This window comes from Salmo salar, chromosome ssa15 (genome assembly GCF_905237065.1).
Source record: "Salmo salar chromosome ssa15, Ssal_v3.1, whole genome shotgun sequence".
NCBI classification, from domain to species: Eukaryota; Metazoa; Chordata; class Actinopteri; order Salmoniformes; family Salmonidae; genus Salmo; species Salmo salar.
In genome coordinates, this window is record NC_059456.1 from 75650602 (window position 1) to 75670233 (window position 19632).

Consider the following 19632-nt stretch of genomic DNA (forward strand, 5'->3'; position numbering starts at 1 on the left):
GCTTAGCCAGCTATATGACGTGAGATTCAGATTTCCTCCCGTAGGCATCCCTCTCCCCTGGTATTACTAGCATGCTGCAAGCTAGCTAGCTAGCCAGTTTACTAACTCAACCTAGCTGCCACTGTGTGTCGTCAGCTAGCTTACCAACTTCACATAGCTGCCACTGTGTGTTGTCAACTTGGCTTATCAAATGACGGCCATTTGTGTGTGTTTCGCATAAATAAGCCTACATTTAAACATGTTACCTCTCCTGCTCCAGCCCTGTGGTCATAGCTAGGCTCACTCAAAATTATTTTTACGGCTGCTGTACAGTCGTGGCCACAAGTTCTGAGAATGACACAAATATACATTTTCACAAAGTTTGCTGCTTCAGTGTCTTTAGATATTTTTGTCAGATGTTACTATGGAATACTGAAGTATAATTACAAACATTTCTTAAGTGTCAAAGTCTTTTATTGACAATTACATGAAGTTGATGAAAAGAGTCAATATTTGCAGTGTTGACCCTTCTTTGTTAAGACCTCTGCAATCCGCCCTGGCATGCTGTCAATTAACTTCTGGGCCACATCCTGAATGACGGCAGCCCATTCTTGCATAATCAATGCTTGGAGTTTGTCAGAATTTGTGTGTTTTTGTTTGTCCACCCGCCTCTTGAGGATTGACTACAAGTTCTCAATGGAATTAAGGTCTGGGGAGTTTCCTTGCCATGGACCCAAAATATCGATGTTTTGTTCCCCGAGCCACTTAGTTATCACTTTTTCCTTATGGCAAGGTGCTCCATCATGCTGGAAAAGGCATTGTGCGTCACCAAACTGTTCCTGGATGGTTGGGAGAAGTTGCTCTCGGAGGATGTGTTGGTACCATTCTTTATTTATGGCTGTGTTCTTAGGCAAAATTGTGAGTGAGCCCACCACCTTGGCTGAGAAGCAACCCCACACATGAATGGTCTCAGGATGCTTTACTGTTGGCATGACACAGGACTGATGGTAGCGCTGACCTTGTCTTCTCCGGACAAGCTTTTTTCAGGATGCCCTTAACAATCGGAAAGGGGATTCATCAGAGAAAATGACTTTACCCCAGTCCTCAGCTGTCCAATCCCTGTACCTTTTGCAGAATATCAGTCTGTCCCTGATGTTTTTCCTGGAGAGAAGTGGCTTCTTTGCTGCCATTCTTGACACCAGGCCATCCTCCAAAAGTCTTCGCCTCACTATGCGTGCAGATGCACTCACACCTGCCTGTTGCCATTCCTGAGCAATCTCTGTACTGGTGGTGCCCCAATCCCGCAGCTGAATCAACTTTAGGAGACAGTCATGGCACTTGCTGGACTTTCTGCAATCTTACTGGCAGCAATATCCTTGCCTGTGAAGCCCTTTTTAGTGCAAAGCAATGATGACGGCACGTGTTTCCTTGCAGGTAACCATGTTTGACAGTCGAAAAACAATGATTCCAAGCACCACCCTCCTTTTGAAGCTTTCAGTCTGTTATTCGAACTCAGTCAGCATGACAGAGTGATCTTCAGCCTTGTCCTCGTCAACACTCACACCTGTGTTAACGAGAGAATCACTGACATGATTTCAGCTGGTCCTTTTGTTGCAGGGCTGAAATGCAGTGGTAATGTTTTTGGGGATTCAGTTCATTTGCATGGCAAAGAGGGACTTTGCAATTCATCTGATCACTCTTCATAACATTCTGGAGTATATGCAAATTCCCATCATACAAACTGAGGCAGCAGACTTTGAAAATTAATATTTGTGTCATTCTCAAAACTTTTGGCCACGACTGTACAGCTTCCGCCAGATTATTGTAGCTGTTGTATATAGTCTTCGGTCACTATTATATTACTTAGTTTGATGAGTTTGCATGAGAAATATTTCATATTTATAATTTATTTTCTTCACATTCTGAGCTGAGAGAACACTGCATCACCATGATGCTGGGCATGCATGGCTGATCCTCCTGTGGAGCTGAACTACAACTTGAAGATGGTTAGGCGTTGTCCACCTGCGTGAGGCCCTTTCTGACCCCTGCATTAACTGTGCCGTCCTTCCTGCGAAGGTGAGGCAAGCGCGGCTAGCCAGAGTTGAGTGCCTGGTTTTCACAGATAATTTACCAGCGTCCGTCGTTGTTCGCAAGGTCCCACCCAGGGCCACCAAAAGAAGGAAAGCACATAAAACACTGATGCCCCCCCCCCCCCCCGGTAAAAAAAGTTTAAAAAATAAGAGCCTCACTTGGAAGGTAGATTCCATATCCTCTGAGATAGAGCAGCTACAAACGCTTTTGCATTCCTTCAAGCCTCCTGAGCCGGGGCCCTCTACCACACCCTCCAGCATGGGGGACGCAACAGAGGACTCAGATAGCCGGGATGATGACCTGCTGTCCACTCGGGCATCCAGTGTTGTGGAGCCATTAAGTCTCAAAGCTAAAGATGGGACAGAGGAGTCATTCCGAGGCTCTGATCACACAGATTCAGAAGGAAGCTCTGCCTCACTATGCGCGGTCCTGCGTGCGGCCTTAGCTAGGCTAGAGCTTGATGACCCTCAAGCCACAGCCCCTGCCGCTAACCTGTTCTTTAAGAAGGCCCCGGCAGCTACACCGTTCAGTGTGCCACCTTCACCGGCTTTTCTTACAGAGCTTCAGAGATGCTGGGTGACCCGCGGGCACTTGCCCAACACGGCAAGGACAGTAGGACGCTATCTTGCCATATGCGATGCAAAACAACATGGGCTGGACCATATGCTTGAGGTGGATGAATGCATAGCAGAGCTAATGCTCTCCGCAGATGAAGCCTTGAAAGATGACGCCCGCTGCCCAAGACCTCAGTGCAGGGCCACAGAGGAGCTACTGTCACGTGCCTACAACACAGCGGTCCGTATGGCCCACATTGGGAACTCCTTCTCAGTGCTCATGCTAGCACAGAACAGGATGCTCCAGCCAGAGCACGCAGACCTGGACCTCTGCAACCTAGATGACACATCTCTTCAAGCGTTTGCATTCATGACCAGAGAGCTAGGCAGACTAATGTCCACCCTTGTTGTGACTCGTCGCCAGGTCTGGCTCGCCTAAGCCTCAATGTCCAATGACTCCAGACGCACACTGAGAAAGCTCCCAGTGTTCCCCGGACTGCTTTTCAGCCCTGCGGCTGAGCGGGCCATCGAACGCAGAAAACAGATGACTTAGGCTACACCACTGTGGAACCCACAGGCCAGAAACCAGGCATCACAGTCGTGGCAGAGGGAGGCGTGACGCACGTAGACCTCGCCGTTCTCACTTGGCCCAGCCGTACACACACCCTTGGTCCTACCACCAGCCTAACACAGGTGCTCGCCAGCCCCAGACGGCGATGCAGCCACCCCCCAACCCCCAAGGGGCCGGGGCTGTGGTCATTGTCAGTGCCCCCCCAACCCCACAAACAGGCGTGGAGGCAGAAACTGAATGGCGGGGCTCGGTCATAGGCCGATATACCCAGCAGCACCTGACCTACTGGGTATCCCACTCCTCAGACCCATGGGTGGTGATGACCCTCTCACAGGGGTACAGGCTGCATTTCCGACGCCGACCCCCACCATTCTCAGGGATCAGAATGACTTGAGACACAGAACCCCTGAAAGCTTGCACCCTCAACCAGGAGATTACATCATTCCTGGGGAAGGGCGCGATCACAATAGTAAAAGCACCAGAACAGCAAGATGGCTTTTACTCAACCTATTTCCTGGTTCCGAAGAAAGATGGAGGCTTCTGTCCAGGTCTGGATTTAAAATGGTTCAATGTTTTCCAAAAAGTTCTCCCCTTCCACATGTTGCGGACAGTCGACATTCTCCAGACCTTAGCCGCGGGGAAATGCTTCACGTCCCTTGACTTACTATCACATTCCGGTGTTACCAGAACACCGACATTTTCTGCGGTTCGCTTTCCAGGGCCAGGCATACCCGTTTCCGGTATTACCCTTCGGTCTCTCCCTGGCTCCTCGCGTCTTCACAAGATGCCTGAGCACAGCCTTGAGCTCCCTCCACCTACAAGGGATCAAGATCCTTCCTTACCTCAACAACTGGCTCATCTGCGCCCCATCTCGCGAGTGTGCGACCGAGGGCACAGCGCTGACTCTGAACCACATTATTGGCATGGCTCTGAACTCCTGCACTATCAGGGCATGTATAACACCTCTGCTCGTGGACACTATTCTTCTTCTTCTGCAACAATTTCAATTGATTGCATTGGTGAAGGTACGAACGTTCCAACAACAGATGGGCATGCTCGCGGAGGCCTCTGTGGTGACACCGTTAGGCCAGCTGTCTTTAAGTCCACTACAAAGATGGTTCAACGACCTCCACTTGGACCCCAAGCGGAACAGAAACACCAACATACTGGTGACAAGGGCATGCTACTCTACTCTACGGCCGTGGAGGAAGAGAGCCTACCTGACTACAAGTGTCCCTCTCAAATCAATTCCGTCAAGGCGGGAGGTAGTGACGACCGACGCTTTGCTAACAGGCTGGGGAGCAGTGTGGCAACACAGGTCTGTATGGGGAGAGTGGTGCCCCCGCTGGAGGAAAGAGCATATCTACGTGCTAGAACTTCAGACAGTTTACCTAGCTCTGACTCACACTCTGACGGTTCTCTATCACAAGCATGTCCTGATACAATCAGACAATACAGTGGCTTGCGAAAGTATTCACCCCCCTTTGCATTTTTCCTATTTTGTTGCCTTACAACCTGGAATTAAAACAGATTTTTTTGGGGGGGTTGTATCATTTTATTTACACAACATGCCTACCACTTTGAAGATGCAAAATATTTTTTATTGTGAAACAAACAAAAAATAAGACAAAAAAACTGAAAACTTCTGCGTGCATAACTATTCACCCCCCAAAGTCAATACTTTGTAGAGTCAACTTTTGCAGCAATTACAGCTGCAAGTCTCTTGGGGTATGTCTCTATAAGCTTGGAACATCTAGCCACTGGAATTTTTGCCCATTCTTCAAGGCAAAACTGCTCCAGCTCCTTCAAGTTGGTTGGGTTCTGCTTGTGTACAGCAATCTATAAGTCATACCACCGATGCTCAATTGGTTTGAGGTCTGGGCTTTGACTAGGCCATTCAAAGACATTTAAATGTTTCCCCTTAAACCGCTTGAGTGTTGCTTTAGCAGTATGCTTAGGGTCATTGTCATGCTGGAAGATGAACCTCCGTCCCAGTCTCAAATCTCTGGAAGACTGAAACAGGTTTTCCTCAATAATTTCCCTGTATTTAGTGCCATCCATCATTCCTTCAATTCTGACCAGTTTACCAGTCCCTGACGATGAAAAACATCCCCAAAGCATGATGCTGCCACCACTATGCTTCACTGTGGGGATGAAGTTCTCGTGGTGATGAGAGGTGTTGGGTTTGCACCAGACATAGCGTTTTGCTTGATGGCCAAAAAGCTACATTTTTGTCTCATCTGACCAGCGTACCCTCTTCCATATGTTTGGGGAGCCTCCCACATGCCTTTTGGCGAACACCAAACATGTTTGCTTATTTCTTTCTTTAAGCGATGGCTTTTTTCTGGCCACTCTTCCATAAACCCCAGCTCTGTGGAGTGTACGGTTTAAAGTGGTCCTATGGACAGATACTCCAATCTCCATCGTGGAGCTTTGCAGCTCCTTCAGGGTTATCTTTGGTCTCTTTGTTGCCTCTCTGATTAATGCCCTCCTTGCCTTGTCTGTGAGTTTTGGTGGGCGGCCCTCTCTTAGCAGGTTTGTTGTGGTGCCATTTTCTTTAACTTTTTTAATAATGGATTTAATGGTTCTCCGTGGGATGTTCAAAGTTTCAGATATTTTTTTATAACCCAACCCTGATCTGTACTTGTCCACAACTTTGTCCCTGATCTGTTTGTAGAGCTCCTTGGTCTTGCTTGGTGCTGCCTGCTTGGTGGTACCCCTTACTAAGTGGTGTTGCAGACTCTGGGGCCTTTCAGAACAGGTGTATACATACTGAGATCATGTCACAGATCATGTGACTCTTAAATAAAGTCCACCTGTGTGCAATCTAACTAATTATGTGACTTCTGAAGGTAATTGGTTGCACCAGATCTTATTTAGGGGCTTCATAGCAAAGGGGTGAAATCATATGCAAGCACCACTTTTAATTTTTTTATTTTTTCAAACAAGTAATTTTTTTCATTTCACTTCACCAATTTGGACTATTTTGTGTATGTCCATTACATGAAATCCAAATAAAAATCCATTTAAATTACAGCTTGTAATGCAACAAAATAGGAAAAACGCCAAGCGGGATGAATACTTTTGCAAGGCACTGTACATCAACAGTGTTCCACATCAACCATCAAGTGGGAATGAGGTCTGTATGGTCCCTACATGTGGCCCAACAACTCTTGATATGGGCCCTACCACATCTGGCCTTCCTACGAGCCATTCATCTCCCAGGCAAGGTGAACGAGGTGGCAGACTTTTTGTTATGACAGAAACCGCCCCAGGGGGAATGGAGACTTCACCCACAGGTAGTGAAGATGATATGGCAGAGGTTTGGAACAGCACGTGGACCTGTTTGCCTCAGCAAAAACATCCTACTGCTCCCTCTGGTTCTCTCTGGAAAAGTCCAAGAGCCCCCTGGGCATGGACGCCTTAGCCCACACATGGCCAGGGCCTTCTGTATGCTTTCCCTCTGAACCCCCGATCTTAGCAATGCTGCACAGGGTCTCTTGGGCTCAACATAGGCTGCTGCTTGTAGCCCCCAGATGGCCAGCGAGACCCTGTTTTCTCCAACCCTCCTCAGTCTTCTGGAGAGAGTGCCATGGTAGCTGCCTCACAGACAGGACCTGTTTTCACAGTTGGAATGCAGGATATGGCATCCCAGCAAAGAGAAACTTCAGCTACGGGTGTGGCTTCTGAAGAGCCCGACCCTCTACTGATTGGCTGCGATCCTGTTATTATCGGAGGAGCCGGACATAAAATGGTTCTCCCTGAAAATGGCTTTCCTCTTAGCTATTTCATCAGCGAAATGTGTGAGTGAGCTCCACACGGTCTCTATGAGCCCGGTATGCCTACAATGGAAGGCAGACGACCTAGGTGTGACCTTATGGCCCAATCCAGTATTTTTGTCTAAGGGGTTTATCACCCCTTCACATCAATCAAGCCATTGAACTGGTGGCCTACTGCCCCCCTCCTTTCCAGAATGCGGAGGAGGAGCGAGCAAATCTCGTGCCCAGTCCGTTTCATCAAACACTACAATGAGGGAAAAAAGTATTTGATCCCCTGCTAATTTTGTACGTTTGCCCACTGACAAAGAAATGATCAGTCAATAATTTTAATGGTAGGTTTATTTGAACAGTGAGAGACAGAATAACAACAAAAAAATCCATAAAAACGCCTGTCAAAAATGTTATAAATTGATTTGCATTTTAATGAGGGAAATAAGTATTTGACCCGATCTCATTCAGAAAGATTTCTGGCTCCCAGGTCTTTTATACAGATAACGACCTGAGATTAGGAGCACACTCTTAAAGGGAGTTCTCCTAATCTCAGTTTGTTACCTGTATAAAAGACACCTGTCCACAGAAGCAATCAATCAATCAGGTTCCAAACTCTCCACCATGGCCAAGACCAAAGAGCTCTCCAAGGATGTCAGGGACAAGATTGTAGACCTACACAAGGCTGGAATGGGCTTCAAGACCATCGCCAAGCAGCTTGGTGAGAAGGTGACAACAGTTGGTGCGATTATTCGCAAATGGAAGAAACACAAAAGAACTGTCAATCTCCCTCGGCCTGGGGCTCCATGCAAGAGCTCACCTCGTGGAGTTGCAATGATCATGAGAACGGTGAGGAATCAGCCCAGAACTACACGGGAGGATCTTGTCAATGATCTCAAGGCAGCTGGGACCATAGTCACCAAGAAAACAATTGGTAACACTACGCCGTGAAGGACTGAAATCCTGCAGCGCCCGCAAGGTCCCCCTGCTCAAGAAAGCACATATACATGCCGTCTGAAGTTTGCCAATGAACATCTGAATGATTCAGAGGACAACTGGGTGAAAGTGTTGTGGTCAGATGAGACCAAAATGGAGCTCTTTGGCATCAACTCAACTCGCCGTGTTTGGAGGAGGAGGAATGCTGCCTATGACCCCAAGAACACCATCCCCACCGTCAAACATGGAGGTGGAAACATTATGCTTTGGGGGTGTTTTTCTGCTAAGGGGACAGGACAACTTTACCGCATCAAAGGGACGATGGACGGGGCCATGTACCGTCAAATCTTGGGTGAGAACCTCTTTCCCTCAGCCATGGCATTGAAAATGGGTCGTGGATGGGTATTCCAGCATGACAATGACCCAAAATACACGGCCAAGGCAACAAAGGAGTGGCTCAAGAAGAAGCACATTAAGGTCCTGGAGTGGCCTAGCCAGTCTCCAGACCTTAATCCCATAGAAAATGTGTGGAGGCAGCTGAGTTGCTAAACGTCAGCCTCGAAACCTTAATGACTTGGAGAAGATCTGCAAAGAGAAGTGGGACAAACCTGGTGGCCAACTACAAGAAATGTCTGACCTCTGTGATTGCCAACAAGGGTTTTGCCACCAAGTACTAAATCATGTTTTGCAGAGGAGTCAAATACTTATTTCCCTCATTAAAATGCAAATAATTTTATAACATTTTTGACATGCCTTTTTCTGGATTTTTTTGTTATTCTGTCTCTCACTGTTCGAATAAACCTACCATTAAAATTATAGACTGATCATTTCTTTGTCAGTGGGAAAACGTACAAAATCAGCAGGGGATCAAATACTTTTTTCCCTCACTGTATATGCAAGCCTCGGAACACTACAGAAAGTCAGAGCAGCTGTTTCTGTGATTTGGTGGGAAGTCAATAGGCCTTGCATTATCCAAGCAGAGGCTTTCACACTGGGTTGTGGATGTCATCACTCAGGCCTACAAGGGAGTTGTCCCAGAAGGGACAAGGGCTCCCTGTCCTACAAGGGCTCCCTGTTGTCCTACAAGGGCTCCCTGTCCCAGAAGCTGTGATATGTCACTCGACCAGAGGTGTCCTGGGCTGCGACCAGAAGTGTCCTGGGCTGCGCTGAGAGGCGGCCCCCTGAATGAGATATGCGCTGCTGCTATCTGGCCGTTGCCCTGCACGTTCTCAAGATTTTACAAAGTCAACGTCGCATCCTTCCACACCATGGGCTCTGCCATTCTTCCAGTGGCACTGGTGCATTAATCAGAGGTTAGTAGTGCTATTCCTTGTGACCTTGTTGGTATGAGTCATCCGTACTTTCAACCGTATTGACGGTCTGAAAGGTATGAAGTACAATGGAAGTTCCGAATGTAACTATGGTTCTACGAATACCTGGAAGACCGTCAGTACTTTCCTATCACTCGGAATCTTTTGGGCAAGAAGATCCTCTGAGACAGTGTGTGGTTTGACTTACAGTTTTATATGAACCGCGGGGGCAGGTCCTCCCATGCTGTCACGTCACCGTCGTGACTTTATTGTTATTATTACTTGACCTGCGCGGAATGCGAGGGATATAATCCATACTTTCAACCATACTGACGGTCTTCCAGGTATTCGTAGAACCATAGTTACATTCGTAACTTCCGCTACTAACGTAATTAGAACAGTAAAAATAAATGTTTTGTCATACCCGTGGTATACGGTCTGATATAACCAATCAGCATTCCGGGCTTGAACCACCCAGTTTATAATGCACTTTAATCCTCGGGATCTCATAATTTATTGCTTAATTCTACAACAGGTGGGTCTAATCCTGGATGCTTATCGCATTCTAGCCAGTGTATATTCCACAAGTTACCACCGGCAAAAGCTATGACGTTGAAATGCCAATTTACTCTGTTCCATCTCAATGCTCAATCCACTGTCTCATCAGCCCAGCCAGGCAATTTATAAACTTGATCTCCACTATAAAAAGCATCTTGACATTATCTCCCATTTCTTTTTGATTTTCAAAAGCGGAGATTTGTATAAACCTAGCTGTCTATTTCAATATTGAAATTCGATCTCCAGGTGTCCCATAGTAATTCACTTTTCAGGAGTCGGGACGAGACAGACAAGCAGGCAACTTTTCTCAGCCAGTCGAAATAATGAATCAGCTGGCATCATTTTTCTGGATATATACAAAGAAATGTCAATAGAAAACAGGTCAAACGAAATGAAATGCAGCTAGTTTGCTGTCTTTCTAGCTTCAATTTGAAGTGATTGTGTTAGATATGCTGTTGCCTAGCTCCTCTGCACAATAGTGTCCTGACAACAGAGTACATTTTCTATGCCAGGCAAAATCGTGCATCATTAGCTCATTGTTATGGATGTATCCAAATAAATGTCACTAGAAAACTGCTTAAACAAACGCAAATGGAGCTACCTTGCTGTTATTCTGGCTGCATTGTTTGACGTTACTGTAAGTTAGTTGGCTAGCTAGCAAGCAAGGGATAAGAACGTTGCCAGCCAGTATGGCAATGGAACATTTAGAACAAATGACTGGGTCGCGTCCATAGATACAGAACAAAAAGACTGAATGACTGGGTCGCATCTCTGGCAACCGAACTGATAGAACGAATGACCAGCCGGCTTGGGTAGCAACCCTAGATTTGTATCGGGACTATATCTTGTGGAAGGATGAAATAGTATGAATAAATTAATCAAAATAAAGATATTAATCAAAATATTTAAATCGTTATTTCAATATGTTGGTAACCCCTTGTATAAAAGTGTTAATACCCTCTAAGCCGGTGTTTGGAGGATATATTGGCACGGTTTTCCGGCCCGAGACGAACAACACCCATGCCAATATGTCCTCAGAACACCAGCTTCTCGGGCATTGGCACTTAAGTATATCATTGGCAGGAAAGGACATAACAATTGGAATTCCAAACCACCCGTTGTATAACAGCTAGTAAGCTCATAGTCCGTGTTGGTATTAGGTAGAACGGCGCAGCCCCGCCCGCCTGTGAGGAAAACAACCTGTGGTTATCTAGGTTACCCCATTGGCTCACAGCAAAATCTTTTTCAAACGAAATGTTCTTGTTGTGTGCTTGTTTTAGTAAATTACAAAACTACATTTAAGAAAAGTACAACATGTCTAAAGATTGCATTTCAACATTGTCTGCTCCAGAGCGTTTTCACTACTTAGAATTTTTTTCATAACAGCACTAGCAGCCACGTGAGTGAGTGCCAGCTACCTACCTACCGGAACATTAAGCTAGCAAAGACCAGCAATTAAATTAACAGACTATACAGCTACAAGTAGTGAATGGAGTTACAAATGGACTATACCTAACAAGTTAAATGGTAATTGCTGTGACATCTGATGCACAGACAGCTTCTCCCACTCTTATTTAGGCCAGAATTGAGGGGGGAAAGTTGCTAAATCCTATTAAAACCGTTGGTGGTAAAACCAAGGCAGCCTGAAAAGTAGACGGATTTGTAATTTTTGACCAAAACTGGACAGGTCTGAAAACTTGCTAAATACAGAAACAAAGTTGCTAAATTGGCAACACTGTGCTTAATGTCAATCACTCCTATGCCTAGGGTATAAGGGCACTGTGTTTCTGTTTTATATTTTAGTGTTTGCATTGTTAACAGTGTCTTGGAAGCGTAGGGCTATTGATGCAGAAAGCTATTGTGGCTGTGGTCAGCTGTCTGAACCATGGACACACACATACATACACACACAGCCCTTCACAGAGTTAGGCATATATTTCAGTACTTCTCTCCGCCTTACCATCCATTTTAATTTGTTTACTCGGTGTGGGGAATGAGAAGTGGAGGCGAGGGAAGGTGGGTTAAGAGATCGAGCGGTCAGACGATGCTCTGATGGGTGACCTTTGGTTCACCTGTTAGCCTGTGCTCTCTACCTTCTGTTCCACAGCACCGTATGCAATCACTTTGTTTATTTGTATACAGTATTACCCTCATATGGTACCATTGTTTAATCCGAGATATTATTCAAAGTGTTTCCACTGTCATTCATGGAGCACAATGAGAGTCAGTAGAGTACAGTATATAGGGAACAGTCACTGACTAGATATGTCTTCATGTAAAATGGGGGATTTTGATTGTCACATGGTTGAGTTGTCAACTAATGTGAATTTCAACATGAAATCAGCAAAAAAAATGCACCCTGTCATTGGATTTAGGTTAAAAGTTAGGTGGAAAAATATGAAATTCCCTTAGAAATCAAATAAAATGATATTTGTCTCATGTTTTGTAAACAAAAGGTGTAGACTAACAGTGAAATAAATGGGCCCTTCCCAACAATGCAGAGAGAAAGAAAATAGAGAGCTAATAGAAAAATAAAACACGTAATATTAAATGTAATAGTAGATACACAATGAGTAACGATAACTTGGCTATATACAAGGGGTACGAGTTAATTGAGGTAGATATGTACATATAACTAGGAGTAAAGTGACAGTTAATAAACAGAAGCAGCAGCGTATGCGGCAAGTCAAAAAATATAGTGCAAAAAGGGTCAATGCAGATAGTCCGGGTAGCTATTTGGTTAACTATTTAACATAGTATTTAGAAGTCTTATGGCTTGGGAGGTAGTTCAGGGTCTTGTTGGTTCCAGACTTGGTTCCAGACAGGGTCCTGTTGGTTCCAGTGCATCGGCGCTGCTTACTGTGCGGTATCAGAGAGAACAGTCTATGACTTGGGTGGCTGGAGTCTTTGACAATTTTTAGGGGCTTCCTCTGACACCGCCTGGAATAGAGGTCCCAGATGGCCTCCCGAGTGGCGCAGTGGTACGGCGCAGTGGCACGGCATCGCAGTGCTAGCTGTGCCACTAGAGATTCTGGGTTCAAGTCCAGGCTCTGTTGCAGCCAGCCGTGACTGGGAGACCCATTGTGCGGCGCACAATTGGCTCTGGGTTAGGTGAGGGTTTGGCCAGTCAAGATGCTTTCAAAGGTGCAGTTGTTTAACTTTTTAAGGATCTGAGGACCCATGCCAAATCTTTTCAGCCTCCTGAGGGGGAAGAGGCGTTGTTGTGCCCTCTTCACAATTGTGTTGGTGTGTGTGGACCAGTGGTGTAAAGTACTTAAGTCAAAGATATTTTAAAAGTACTACTTTAGTAGTTTTTGGGGTTATCTGTCTTTACTATTTATATTTTTCACAACTTTTACCTTTTCTTCACATCAAAAGTTAAACAACTGCACCTTTGAAAGCATCTTGACTGGCTCCATCGCCGCTTGGTATGGCAACAGCTTGGTATCCGACTGCAAGGTGCTACAGAGGGTAGTGCGTACAGCCCAGTACAACAATGGGACCGAGTTCCCTGCCATCCAGGACCTTGTTTTTTTTTTTACCCAGTTTTCTCGTCAATTTTGTGGTATCCAATTGGTAGTTACAGTCTTGTCTCATCGCTGCAACTCCCGTACGGACTCGGGAGAGGTGAAGGTCGAGAGCCATGCGTCCTCTGAAACACAACCCAACCAAGCCGCACATCCCTGCCGGGGCAAGTCCTTTGCTTAGTGATGAGCTTGGAGGGCACTATGGTGTTGAACGCTGAGATGTAGCCAATGAACAGAATTGTCACATAGGTGTTCCTTTTGTCCAGGTGGGCAGAGCAGTGTGGGGTGTAATAGAGTAGTGTTTCAAATCAAATCAAACTTTATTTGTCACATGCACCGAATACAACTGGTGTAGACCTTAACTTGAAATGCTTACTTACAAGCCCTTAACCAACAGTGCAGTTCAAGAGGAGTTAAGAAAATATTGAATTTTTTTTTTCTTTAAGTAACACGATATTTTCATGAGGTATTCTACCACAGGCGAGCAATACCTCGAGACTTCTTTAATATTAGACATTGCGCACCAGCAGTTATTGACAAATAGACAGAGACCCCCGCCCCTTACCAGACTTCGCCACCCAGCTCTATATTATCCATGTCGTCGTTCAACCACGTCTCAGTGAAACATAAGATATTACCGTTATTTTTTTCTTCCCCTTTGTAATCCGTGATAGCAAGCTCTGCCAGATCCGACGAGCATCAGAGTCCTGCTTTGCCTGTTTGATGATTTGTCGGAGGGCATAGCAGAATTTCTTATCAGTGTCTGGATTAGTGTGGCGCTCCTTGAAAGCAGAAGCTCTAGCCTTTAGCTCAGTGAGGATGTTTCCTGTAATCCATTGCTTCTGGTTGGGATATGTACGTAAGGTCACTATGGGGACAAAGTCATTGATGTGCTTATTAATGAATCCGGTGACTGATGTGGTAAACTCCTCAATGCCATTGGATAACAGAGACACACGCCTCCTCCCTTGAGCTTACCTGACGTTGTCGTTCTGTCCTGCCGATGAATAGAAAAAATAGCTTGATGTATATTATCCATGCCCTTGTTACACCACTGTCCCGTTGATAGGATAGTCTTGAACGGATCTCGTTCAGTTTGTTGTCCAGTGATTGTACATTCGCCAATAGAATGGAGGGTAGAGGCGGTTTATGTACTCACCGATGTAGTTTCGTCAGGGTGCCCGCAAGTTGGCCTCTCTTATGTAATTGTTTAATTTTCTGTGTCACTGGGATTAGGGCCTTTCCAGGGGAGCAGTATGTCCTGCGCCTCCGACTCATTGAAGTAGAAATCTTCATCCAAATCGAGGTTAGTGATCACTGTTTTTATGTCCAGAAGCTATTTTCGGTCATAGCGGAAACATTATGTACCAAAAAAGTTAATATCAGCGCAGAAAAAACACACAAAATAGCAGAATTGGTCAGTAGCCTGTACAACGAATGCTATCCAATACAGCGCCATTACTCATATGTTGATGACTTTTGGCAAATTCAATCAGTTTTCTACGATGATTCAACGGCAACACATACAAAAATGTGTTGATATGATGTGGAAAAAGCGTTGATTCAACCAGTTTTAGCCCACTGGGCTGTGTTTGTTGGGGGAAACCTGTGGGTCTGGACAGATAACAGAAAGCAGTAATAGTTGTGCTAAAGCTACCATGCAGAGCTAATCACGTTAGTGTTTTGTTCTGGTCCTCTGGACCACTCCAATGCCCTGGCACCATCACAGGAGGGTAATAGTCAGTATAGTACAGTACCATGAGACCTGGCTAAACCCAACCAGAGACAGATGTCCTCTGTCAGCAGGCACTAGGCAAAGGAATTGGATTAAATGTGTTGTATTAGAATCATGATTTTTTTATCCCAACATTTTCATATTTTCAAAATATGTCCTGTTCTCTCCTCTCTTTAGGATGAAGTTTCCCAGAGGCTCCCGAATGGCACGTCCTGTCCATTCCCCGATATAGTGGACCTCCTGCAGAGCTGTGCTTTCCACATGCAGAGACTTTGACAGCTCCATGGCATAGGCACATACCGGGAACAGACAGTAGCCTACAGGAGAACAGCATCCTTATCTTTTAGCAGTCTCTCCCTCCCCCAAAATACTACCCTGTCTCCCAGGCCAGACCCTGTCTCTCAGAGAGCCTCTCCCTGGGGCCATGCCCATCCTACTTAATGCTGACACCTCCTTCAGCTCCAAGCAGGAGCTCCTGGATCTCCAGAATGGCCCCATGGGCCCCTCCCTGGATACACCCAGCCCCTTGAACTCTCACGAGGATAGCCCAGTGGACTCAGGCCCCGGCAGCCCTGCTGGAGAAGGCCCTGCTGGCCACCTCATCCTCACCAGGGCTTCTGCCCCTCTGCCTGGACAGCTTTACGGGGTTGAGGTGCCCACAGAGACCCCCCTGGGCCTCAAATTCATCCCCACGGACTCAGAAGGGCTGTGTGGCTGGGGGGCCCTGACACCCCGAGCCATCCAGACCTTCAACACCCCTCGCTGGGTGCTCTTCTTCCTCTGTGTGGCTTCCTTCCTCCAGGGCATGATCATCAACGGCTTCATCAACACCGTGGTGACCTCCATAGAGAGGCGCTTTGACCTGCGTAGCTACCAGGCCGGGCTCATCGCCAGCTCCTACGACATCGCTGCCTGTGTGTGCCTGGCCTTCGTCAGTTACTTTGGTGGGACGGGGCACAAGCCTCGTTGGCTGGGCTGGGGGGTGCTAGTCATGGCGCTAGGCTCTCTGGTGTTCGCCCTGCCTCACTTCACCACTCCCCCATACCATGTCAGCATTCCTGAGCGGACAGGTGTGTGCACAGGAAACCGTACCAGCCCTTGCCATGATAGCGAGGGTGGGGGCCTGTCCAGCTACCGCTTTGTCTTCATGCTGGGCCAGTTCCTGCACGGGGTGGGAGCCACTCCCCTGTACACTCTGGGGGTCACCTACCTGGACGAGAACGTCAAGTCCAGCTATGCTCCAGTGTACATTGGTGAGCCACTAAGCACAACGCTGACTGTAGTACCATTGTTCTATCTAATCTTTTTTGGAATGTGTATTTTCTCAGGTGTACTTTTCAGATTTAATGTGGTGCATATATTTGTCATCAATCAGAGAATAGTTTTAATTGTGTTTAATAATGTTACAATATTTGATTTTAACGTAACTAAAAACACCAAATGTACTGTGTCAAAGGAACTGTGAACTGTAGATGACTTACTTGATTTGCTTATGGTCTAAACCAGGGTACTCAACTCTTACCCTATGATGTCCGTAGCCTGCTGGTTTTCTGTTCAACCTGATAATTAATTGCACCCACCTGGTGTCACAGGTCTAAATCAGTCCCTGACTATAAGGGAACAATGAAAAAATGCAGTGGAGTTGAGTTTGAGGGGTCTAGACTTGCTTCATGCTACTCTTGAAGTGTGCTGCCAGTATTTGTGGCTGCTGTGATGGCTGATATCCTGTGTGATCTATAACCCTGTGGTCACTTCTAAATTAGGTGTGTCCACAGAATGACCCACGCTGCACAGAAGCAGTAACCAGGATGCTGTGAGACAAGTTATAATGACAGAAAAGTAGTCAGGATGAGAGCAGAGCCTGCTTCACTGATGTAATAGGTGAATAAATTAGACCTTTGAGATGTCACACATCGGAGAAAGACTCAGTAAAAAAGAGGTATTAGATGTGAAAGTGAGGGTTATATCTAATGGCTCGGAAAGGCAGTATTTAACTCTAAAACAATAACAGACTGTTACATCCCTGTTGATTGAGCTTGATTGTAGGTGAAAGTTGTTGAAATTGGATGTGTGCGACGTTATGTCTCCACCTGAGGTTCAGCAGACAAGCCACAGAAACCCCCGCCACATCTGACGTTCCCTATTGACCTACCATCAAGGAGGATCAATGTCACACCCAGAATGAGGCCTACAATTTTGACCCTCTCAGGCTCCCTTAGACTTCCCATCTTTCCATTCAGCAGTTTCAACACAGACATCAATAATATGCCCTTGAATTGGGCCTCTCCACCGCTATCCTAATTTCAAAGGCAACAGAGGCAATCAAAGACAATGTCCACCTTGCTGACCCCAGTGAGGATTCAGTGAACGCACTCTGTTTCTGCGAGCTTATCTATCACAATAAAACAACACAGATGAAAACCAAACCATCAAAGCAGGAACAATTAGGTATTTTTACTCAGTTGAAAGGAAGTAGGAAGTCCCTAACTGACACACGCAGCTCTCTTCTGGTCTCTGTTTCCTTAGGGATCTTCTATACAGCAGCCATCGTGGGTCCAGCAGCAGGGTACCTTCTAGGAGGACACTTTCTCAACATCTATACAGAGGTTCACGTGACGTGAGTACCTCAGTTATTCTGTCTCCACCTACCATACACCTGGACTAACCTCAGGGAGTTAGCTACTTAACGTAGCTGTACTTACCGTTTCTAGATCAGTTAGACCCATAGACTGTATAAAAATTGTTCACCTTAAAATTGGAGATTGCAGCAGAGCAACATCTTTCTACAGATAAAGAATAGTGCCACCTAGTGGCCATTTGCAGTGTAACCTTTGCTCAACCCCCCCCCCCCCAAAAAAAGCTATCAACTTAATTATTGCCCCTAGCACACTCTTTCTCCCTCTTTGTCTCTTTCTCATCTTCTTCATTCCTTCTTCTGTGCCCCTTCCCTGTGTGTAGGACGGAGCTGACTCCAGAGAACCCTCTGTGGGTGGGGGCCTGGTGGATTGGCTTCCTTGCAGGAGGGGCAGCAGCGCTGGTCATTGCCCTGCCCATCCTGGGCTACCCACGCCAACTACCAGGTTACTTACCAATTTATTGTCACTTATCCAGCACCACAGAACACAGAACACTAAACAATCAGATCAGCAACTAACCCAATCTTTGCCATCAACATGAATATCTCTATTTTCCCCCTTCTCTCTCTAGGCTCTCAGAAGTATGTCGCCATGCGTGTGTCTGAGGCCCACCAGCTGAAAGATGGCAGTCAGGCCAGTGCATCAGACCCTCAGTTTGGGAAGTCAGTGAAGGACATGCCTAGGTAGGTGACCATACACTCTAGGGCACTAGAGGGACCACCAGAAAGCCCTACACTCTTACTTCATAACTCTCACACAGATATCAGACTTATATACGATAATGTAATCCCTCCATGCATAGCTACAGTGTTTATTATGTGTCCTGTACCCCACTTGGGCTCAGAAAGCCAGCTGGTTCTCCATGGCAACAGAGGATTACTGAGAGGAAACAGGACAATGATTACATCGTATAACATGGTAGTAAAGTATTTATTTTCACTGTGGCTGTCATTTCCAGGGTCAGGGATGGACCTTTAATTAAGAAGATAAGGTCTTACTAAAGAGATCTCTCTTGCGCGCTCTCTCTCACTCGCTCTCTCTCTCCAGGTCAGTGTTGCTCCTGCTGAAGAACCCTCCCTTCCTCTTCCTCTGTCTGGCGGGGGCCACGGAGGCCACCCTCATCGCTGGCATGTCCACCTTTGGCCCAAAGTTCCTGGAGTCTCAGTTCAGCTTGAGTGCATCTGAGGCAGCCACATGGTTCGGTGAGAGACTACTGAACCAGACAACTAACATTACCCCATACGCAAACATGCACTTATAGCAGATTGTATATTTGAAACACCACCTACCCCCCTCCACTATATTAGGACCCTACCTCATCTACCTCTCTTCTTTTAGTCACACTACTACCATTTAGCTATTTATGCTTCCATCCTCATCCATCCTCATCCATCCTCGTCCCTCACATACACATGGGTATTAACCTTTCCTTTACTCCCACCAGGCTACATGGTGGTGCCCGCGGGCGGAGGTGGCACCTTCCTGGGCGGCTACATCGTGAAGAAGCTGAACCTACGTTGCCGTGGCATCATCCGTTTCTGCATGGTGTGTGCCCTCGTCAGTCTACTGGCCATATTCATCTTCCTCATCCACTGTCCCAATGTCCCTATGGCCGGGGTGACCGCTCCCTACCCCAGCAACCTGCCACCGGGCCATCAGTACAACAAGAACTACAATGAACAGTACTATGAGCAAGCCAACAACCGCCGCAACAGGTAAACCCAGACCAGGCGCATTGAACAGACAGACCATCGGTGTCCATTAGAAGGATCATTTGACATTATTTATGTAATGTTACATTATCATATGGTAAGGATATGTAGGTGAAAATCAGGACGAGCTCAATTGAATTATGAAAATCTTAAGAGACTAAATAAAGCATACAGAGTAGCCCACAGTAAACAACACCAATGACTCAACATTAAAGTAGCACACATTAACACTGAGTTGATTACACATTAGTTGATG

At 46.3% G+C, this 19632-nt stretch overlaps 1 protein-coding gene across 6 annotated transcripts in view; it reads left to right on the plus strand.

Moving 5' to 3' along the window:
* LOC106572122 (solute carrier organic anion transporter family member 4A1) overlaps positions 1–19632 on the plus strand; it is a 57212-nt gene that overhangs the window by 23036 nt on the left and 14544 nt on the right. For 3 of the 6 annotated variants that reach the window (XM_014145979.2, XM_045696060.1, XM_014145980.2), the window contains exons 2-8: positions 14530–14599; positions 15206–16281; positions 17555–17645; positions 17987–18108; positions 18236–18347; positions 18712–18866; positions 19109–19379. In XM_014145979.2, the coding sequence (XP_014001454.1) occupies positions 15453–16281; positions 17555–17645; positions 17987–18108; positions 18236–18347; positions 18712–18866; positions 19109–19379 (1580 nt within the window). In that variant the 5' untranslated portion in view covers positions 14530–14599; positions 15206–15452. The remainder of the gene's footprint in view (positions 1–14529; positions 14600–15205; positions 16282–17554; positions 17646–17986; positions 18109–18235; positions 18348–18711; positions 18867–19108; positions 19380–19632) is intronic. The other 3 variants (XM_014145981.2, XM_045696061.1, XM_014145978.2) reach the window with 1 other exon arrangement.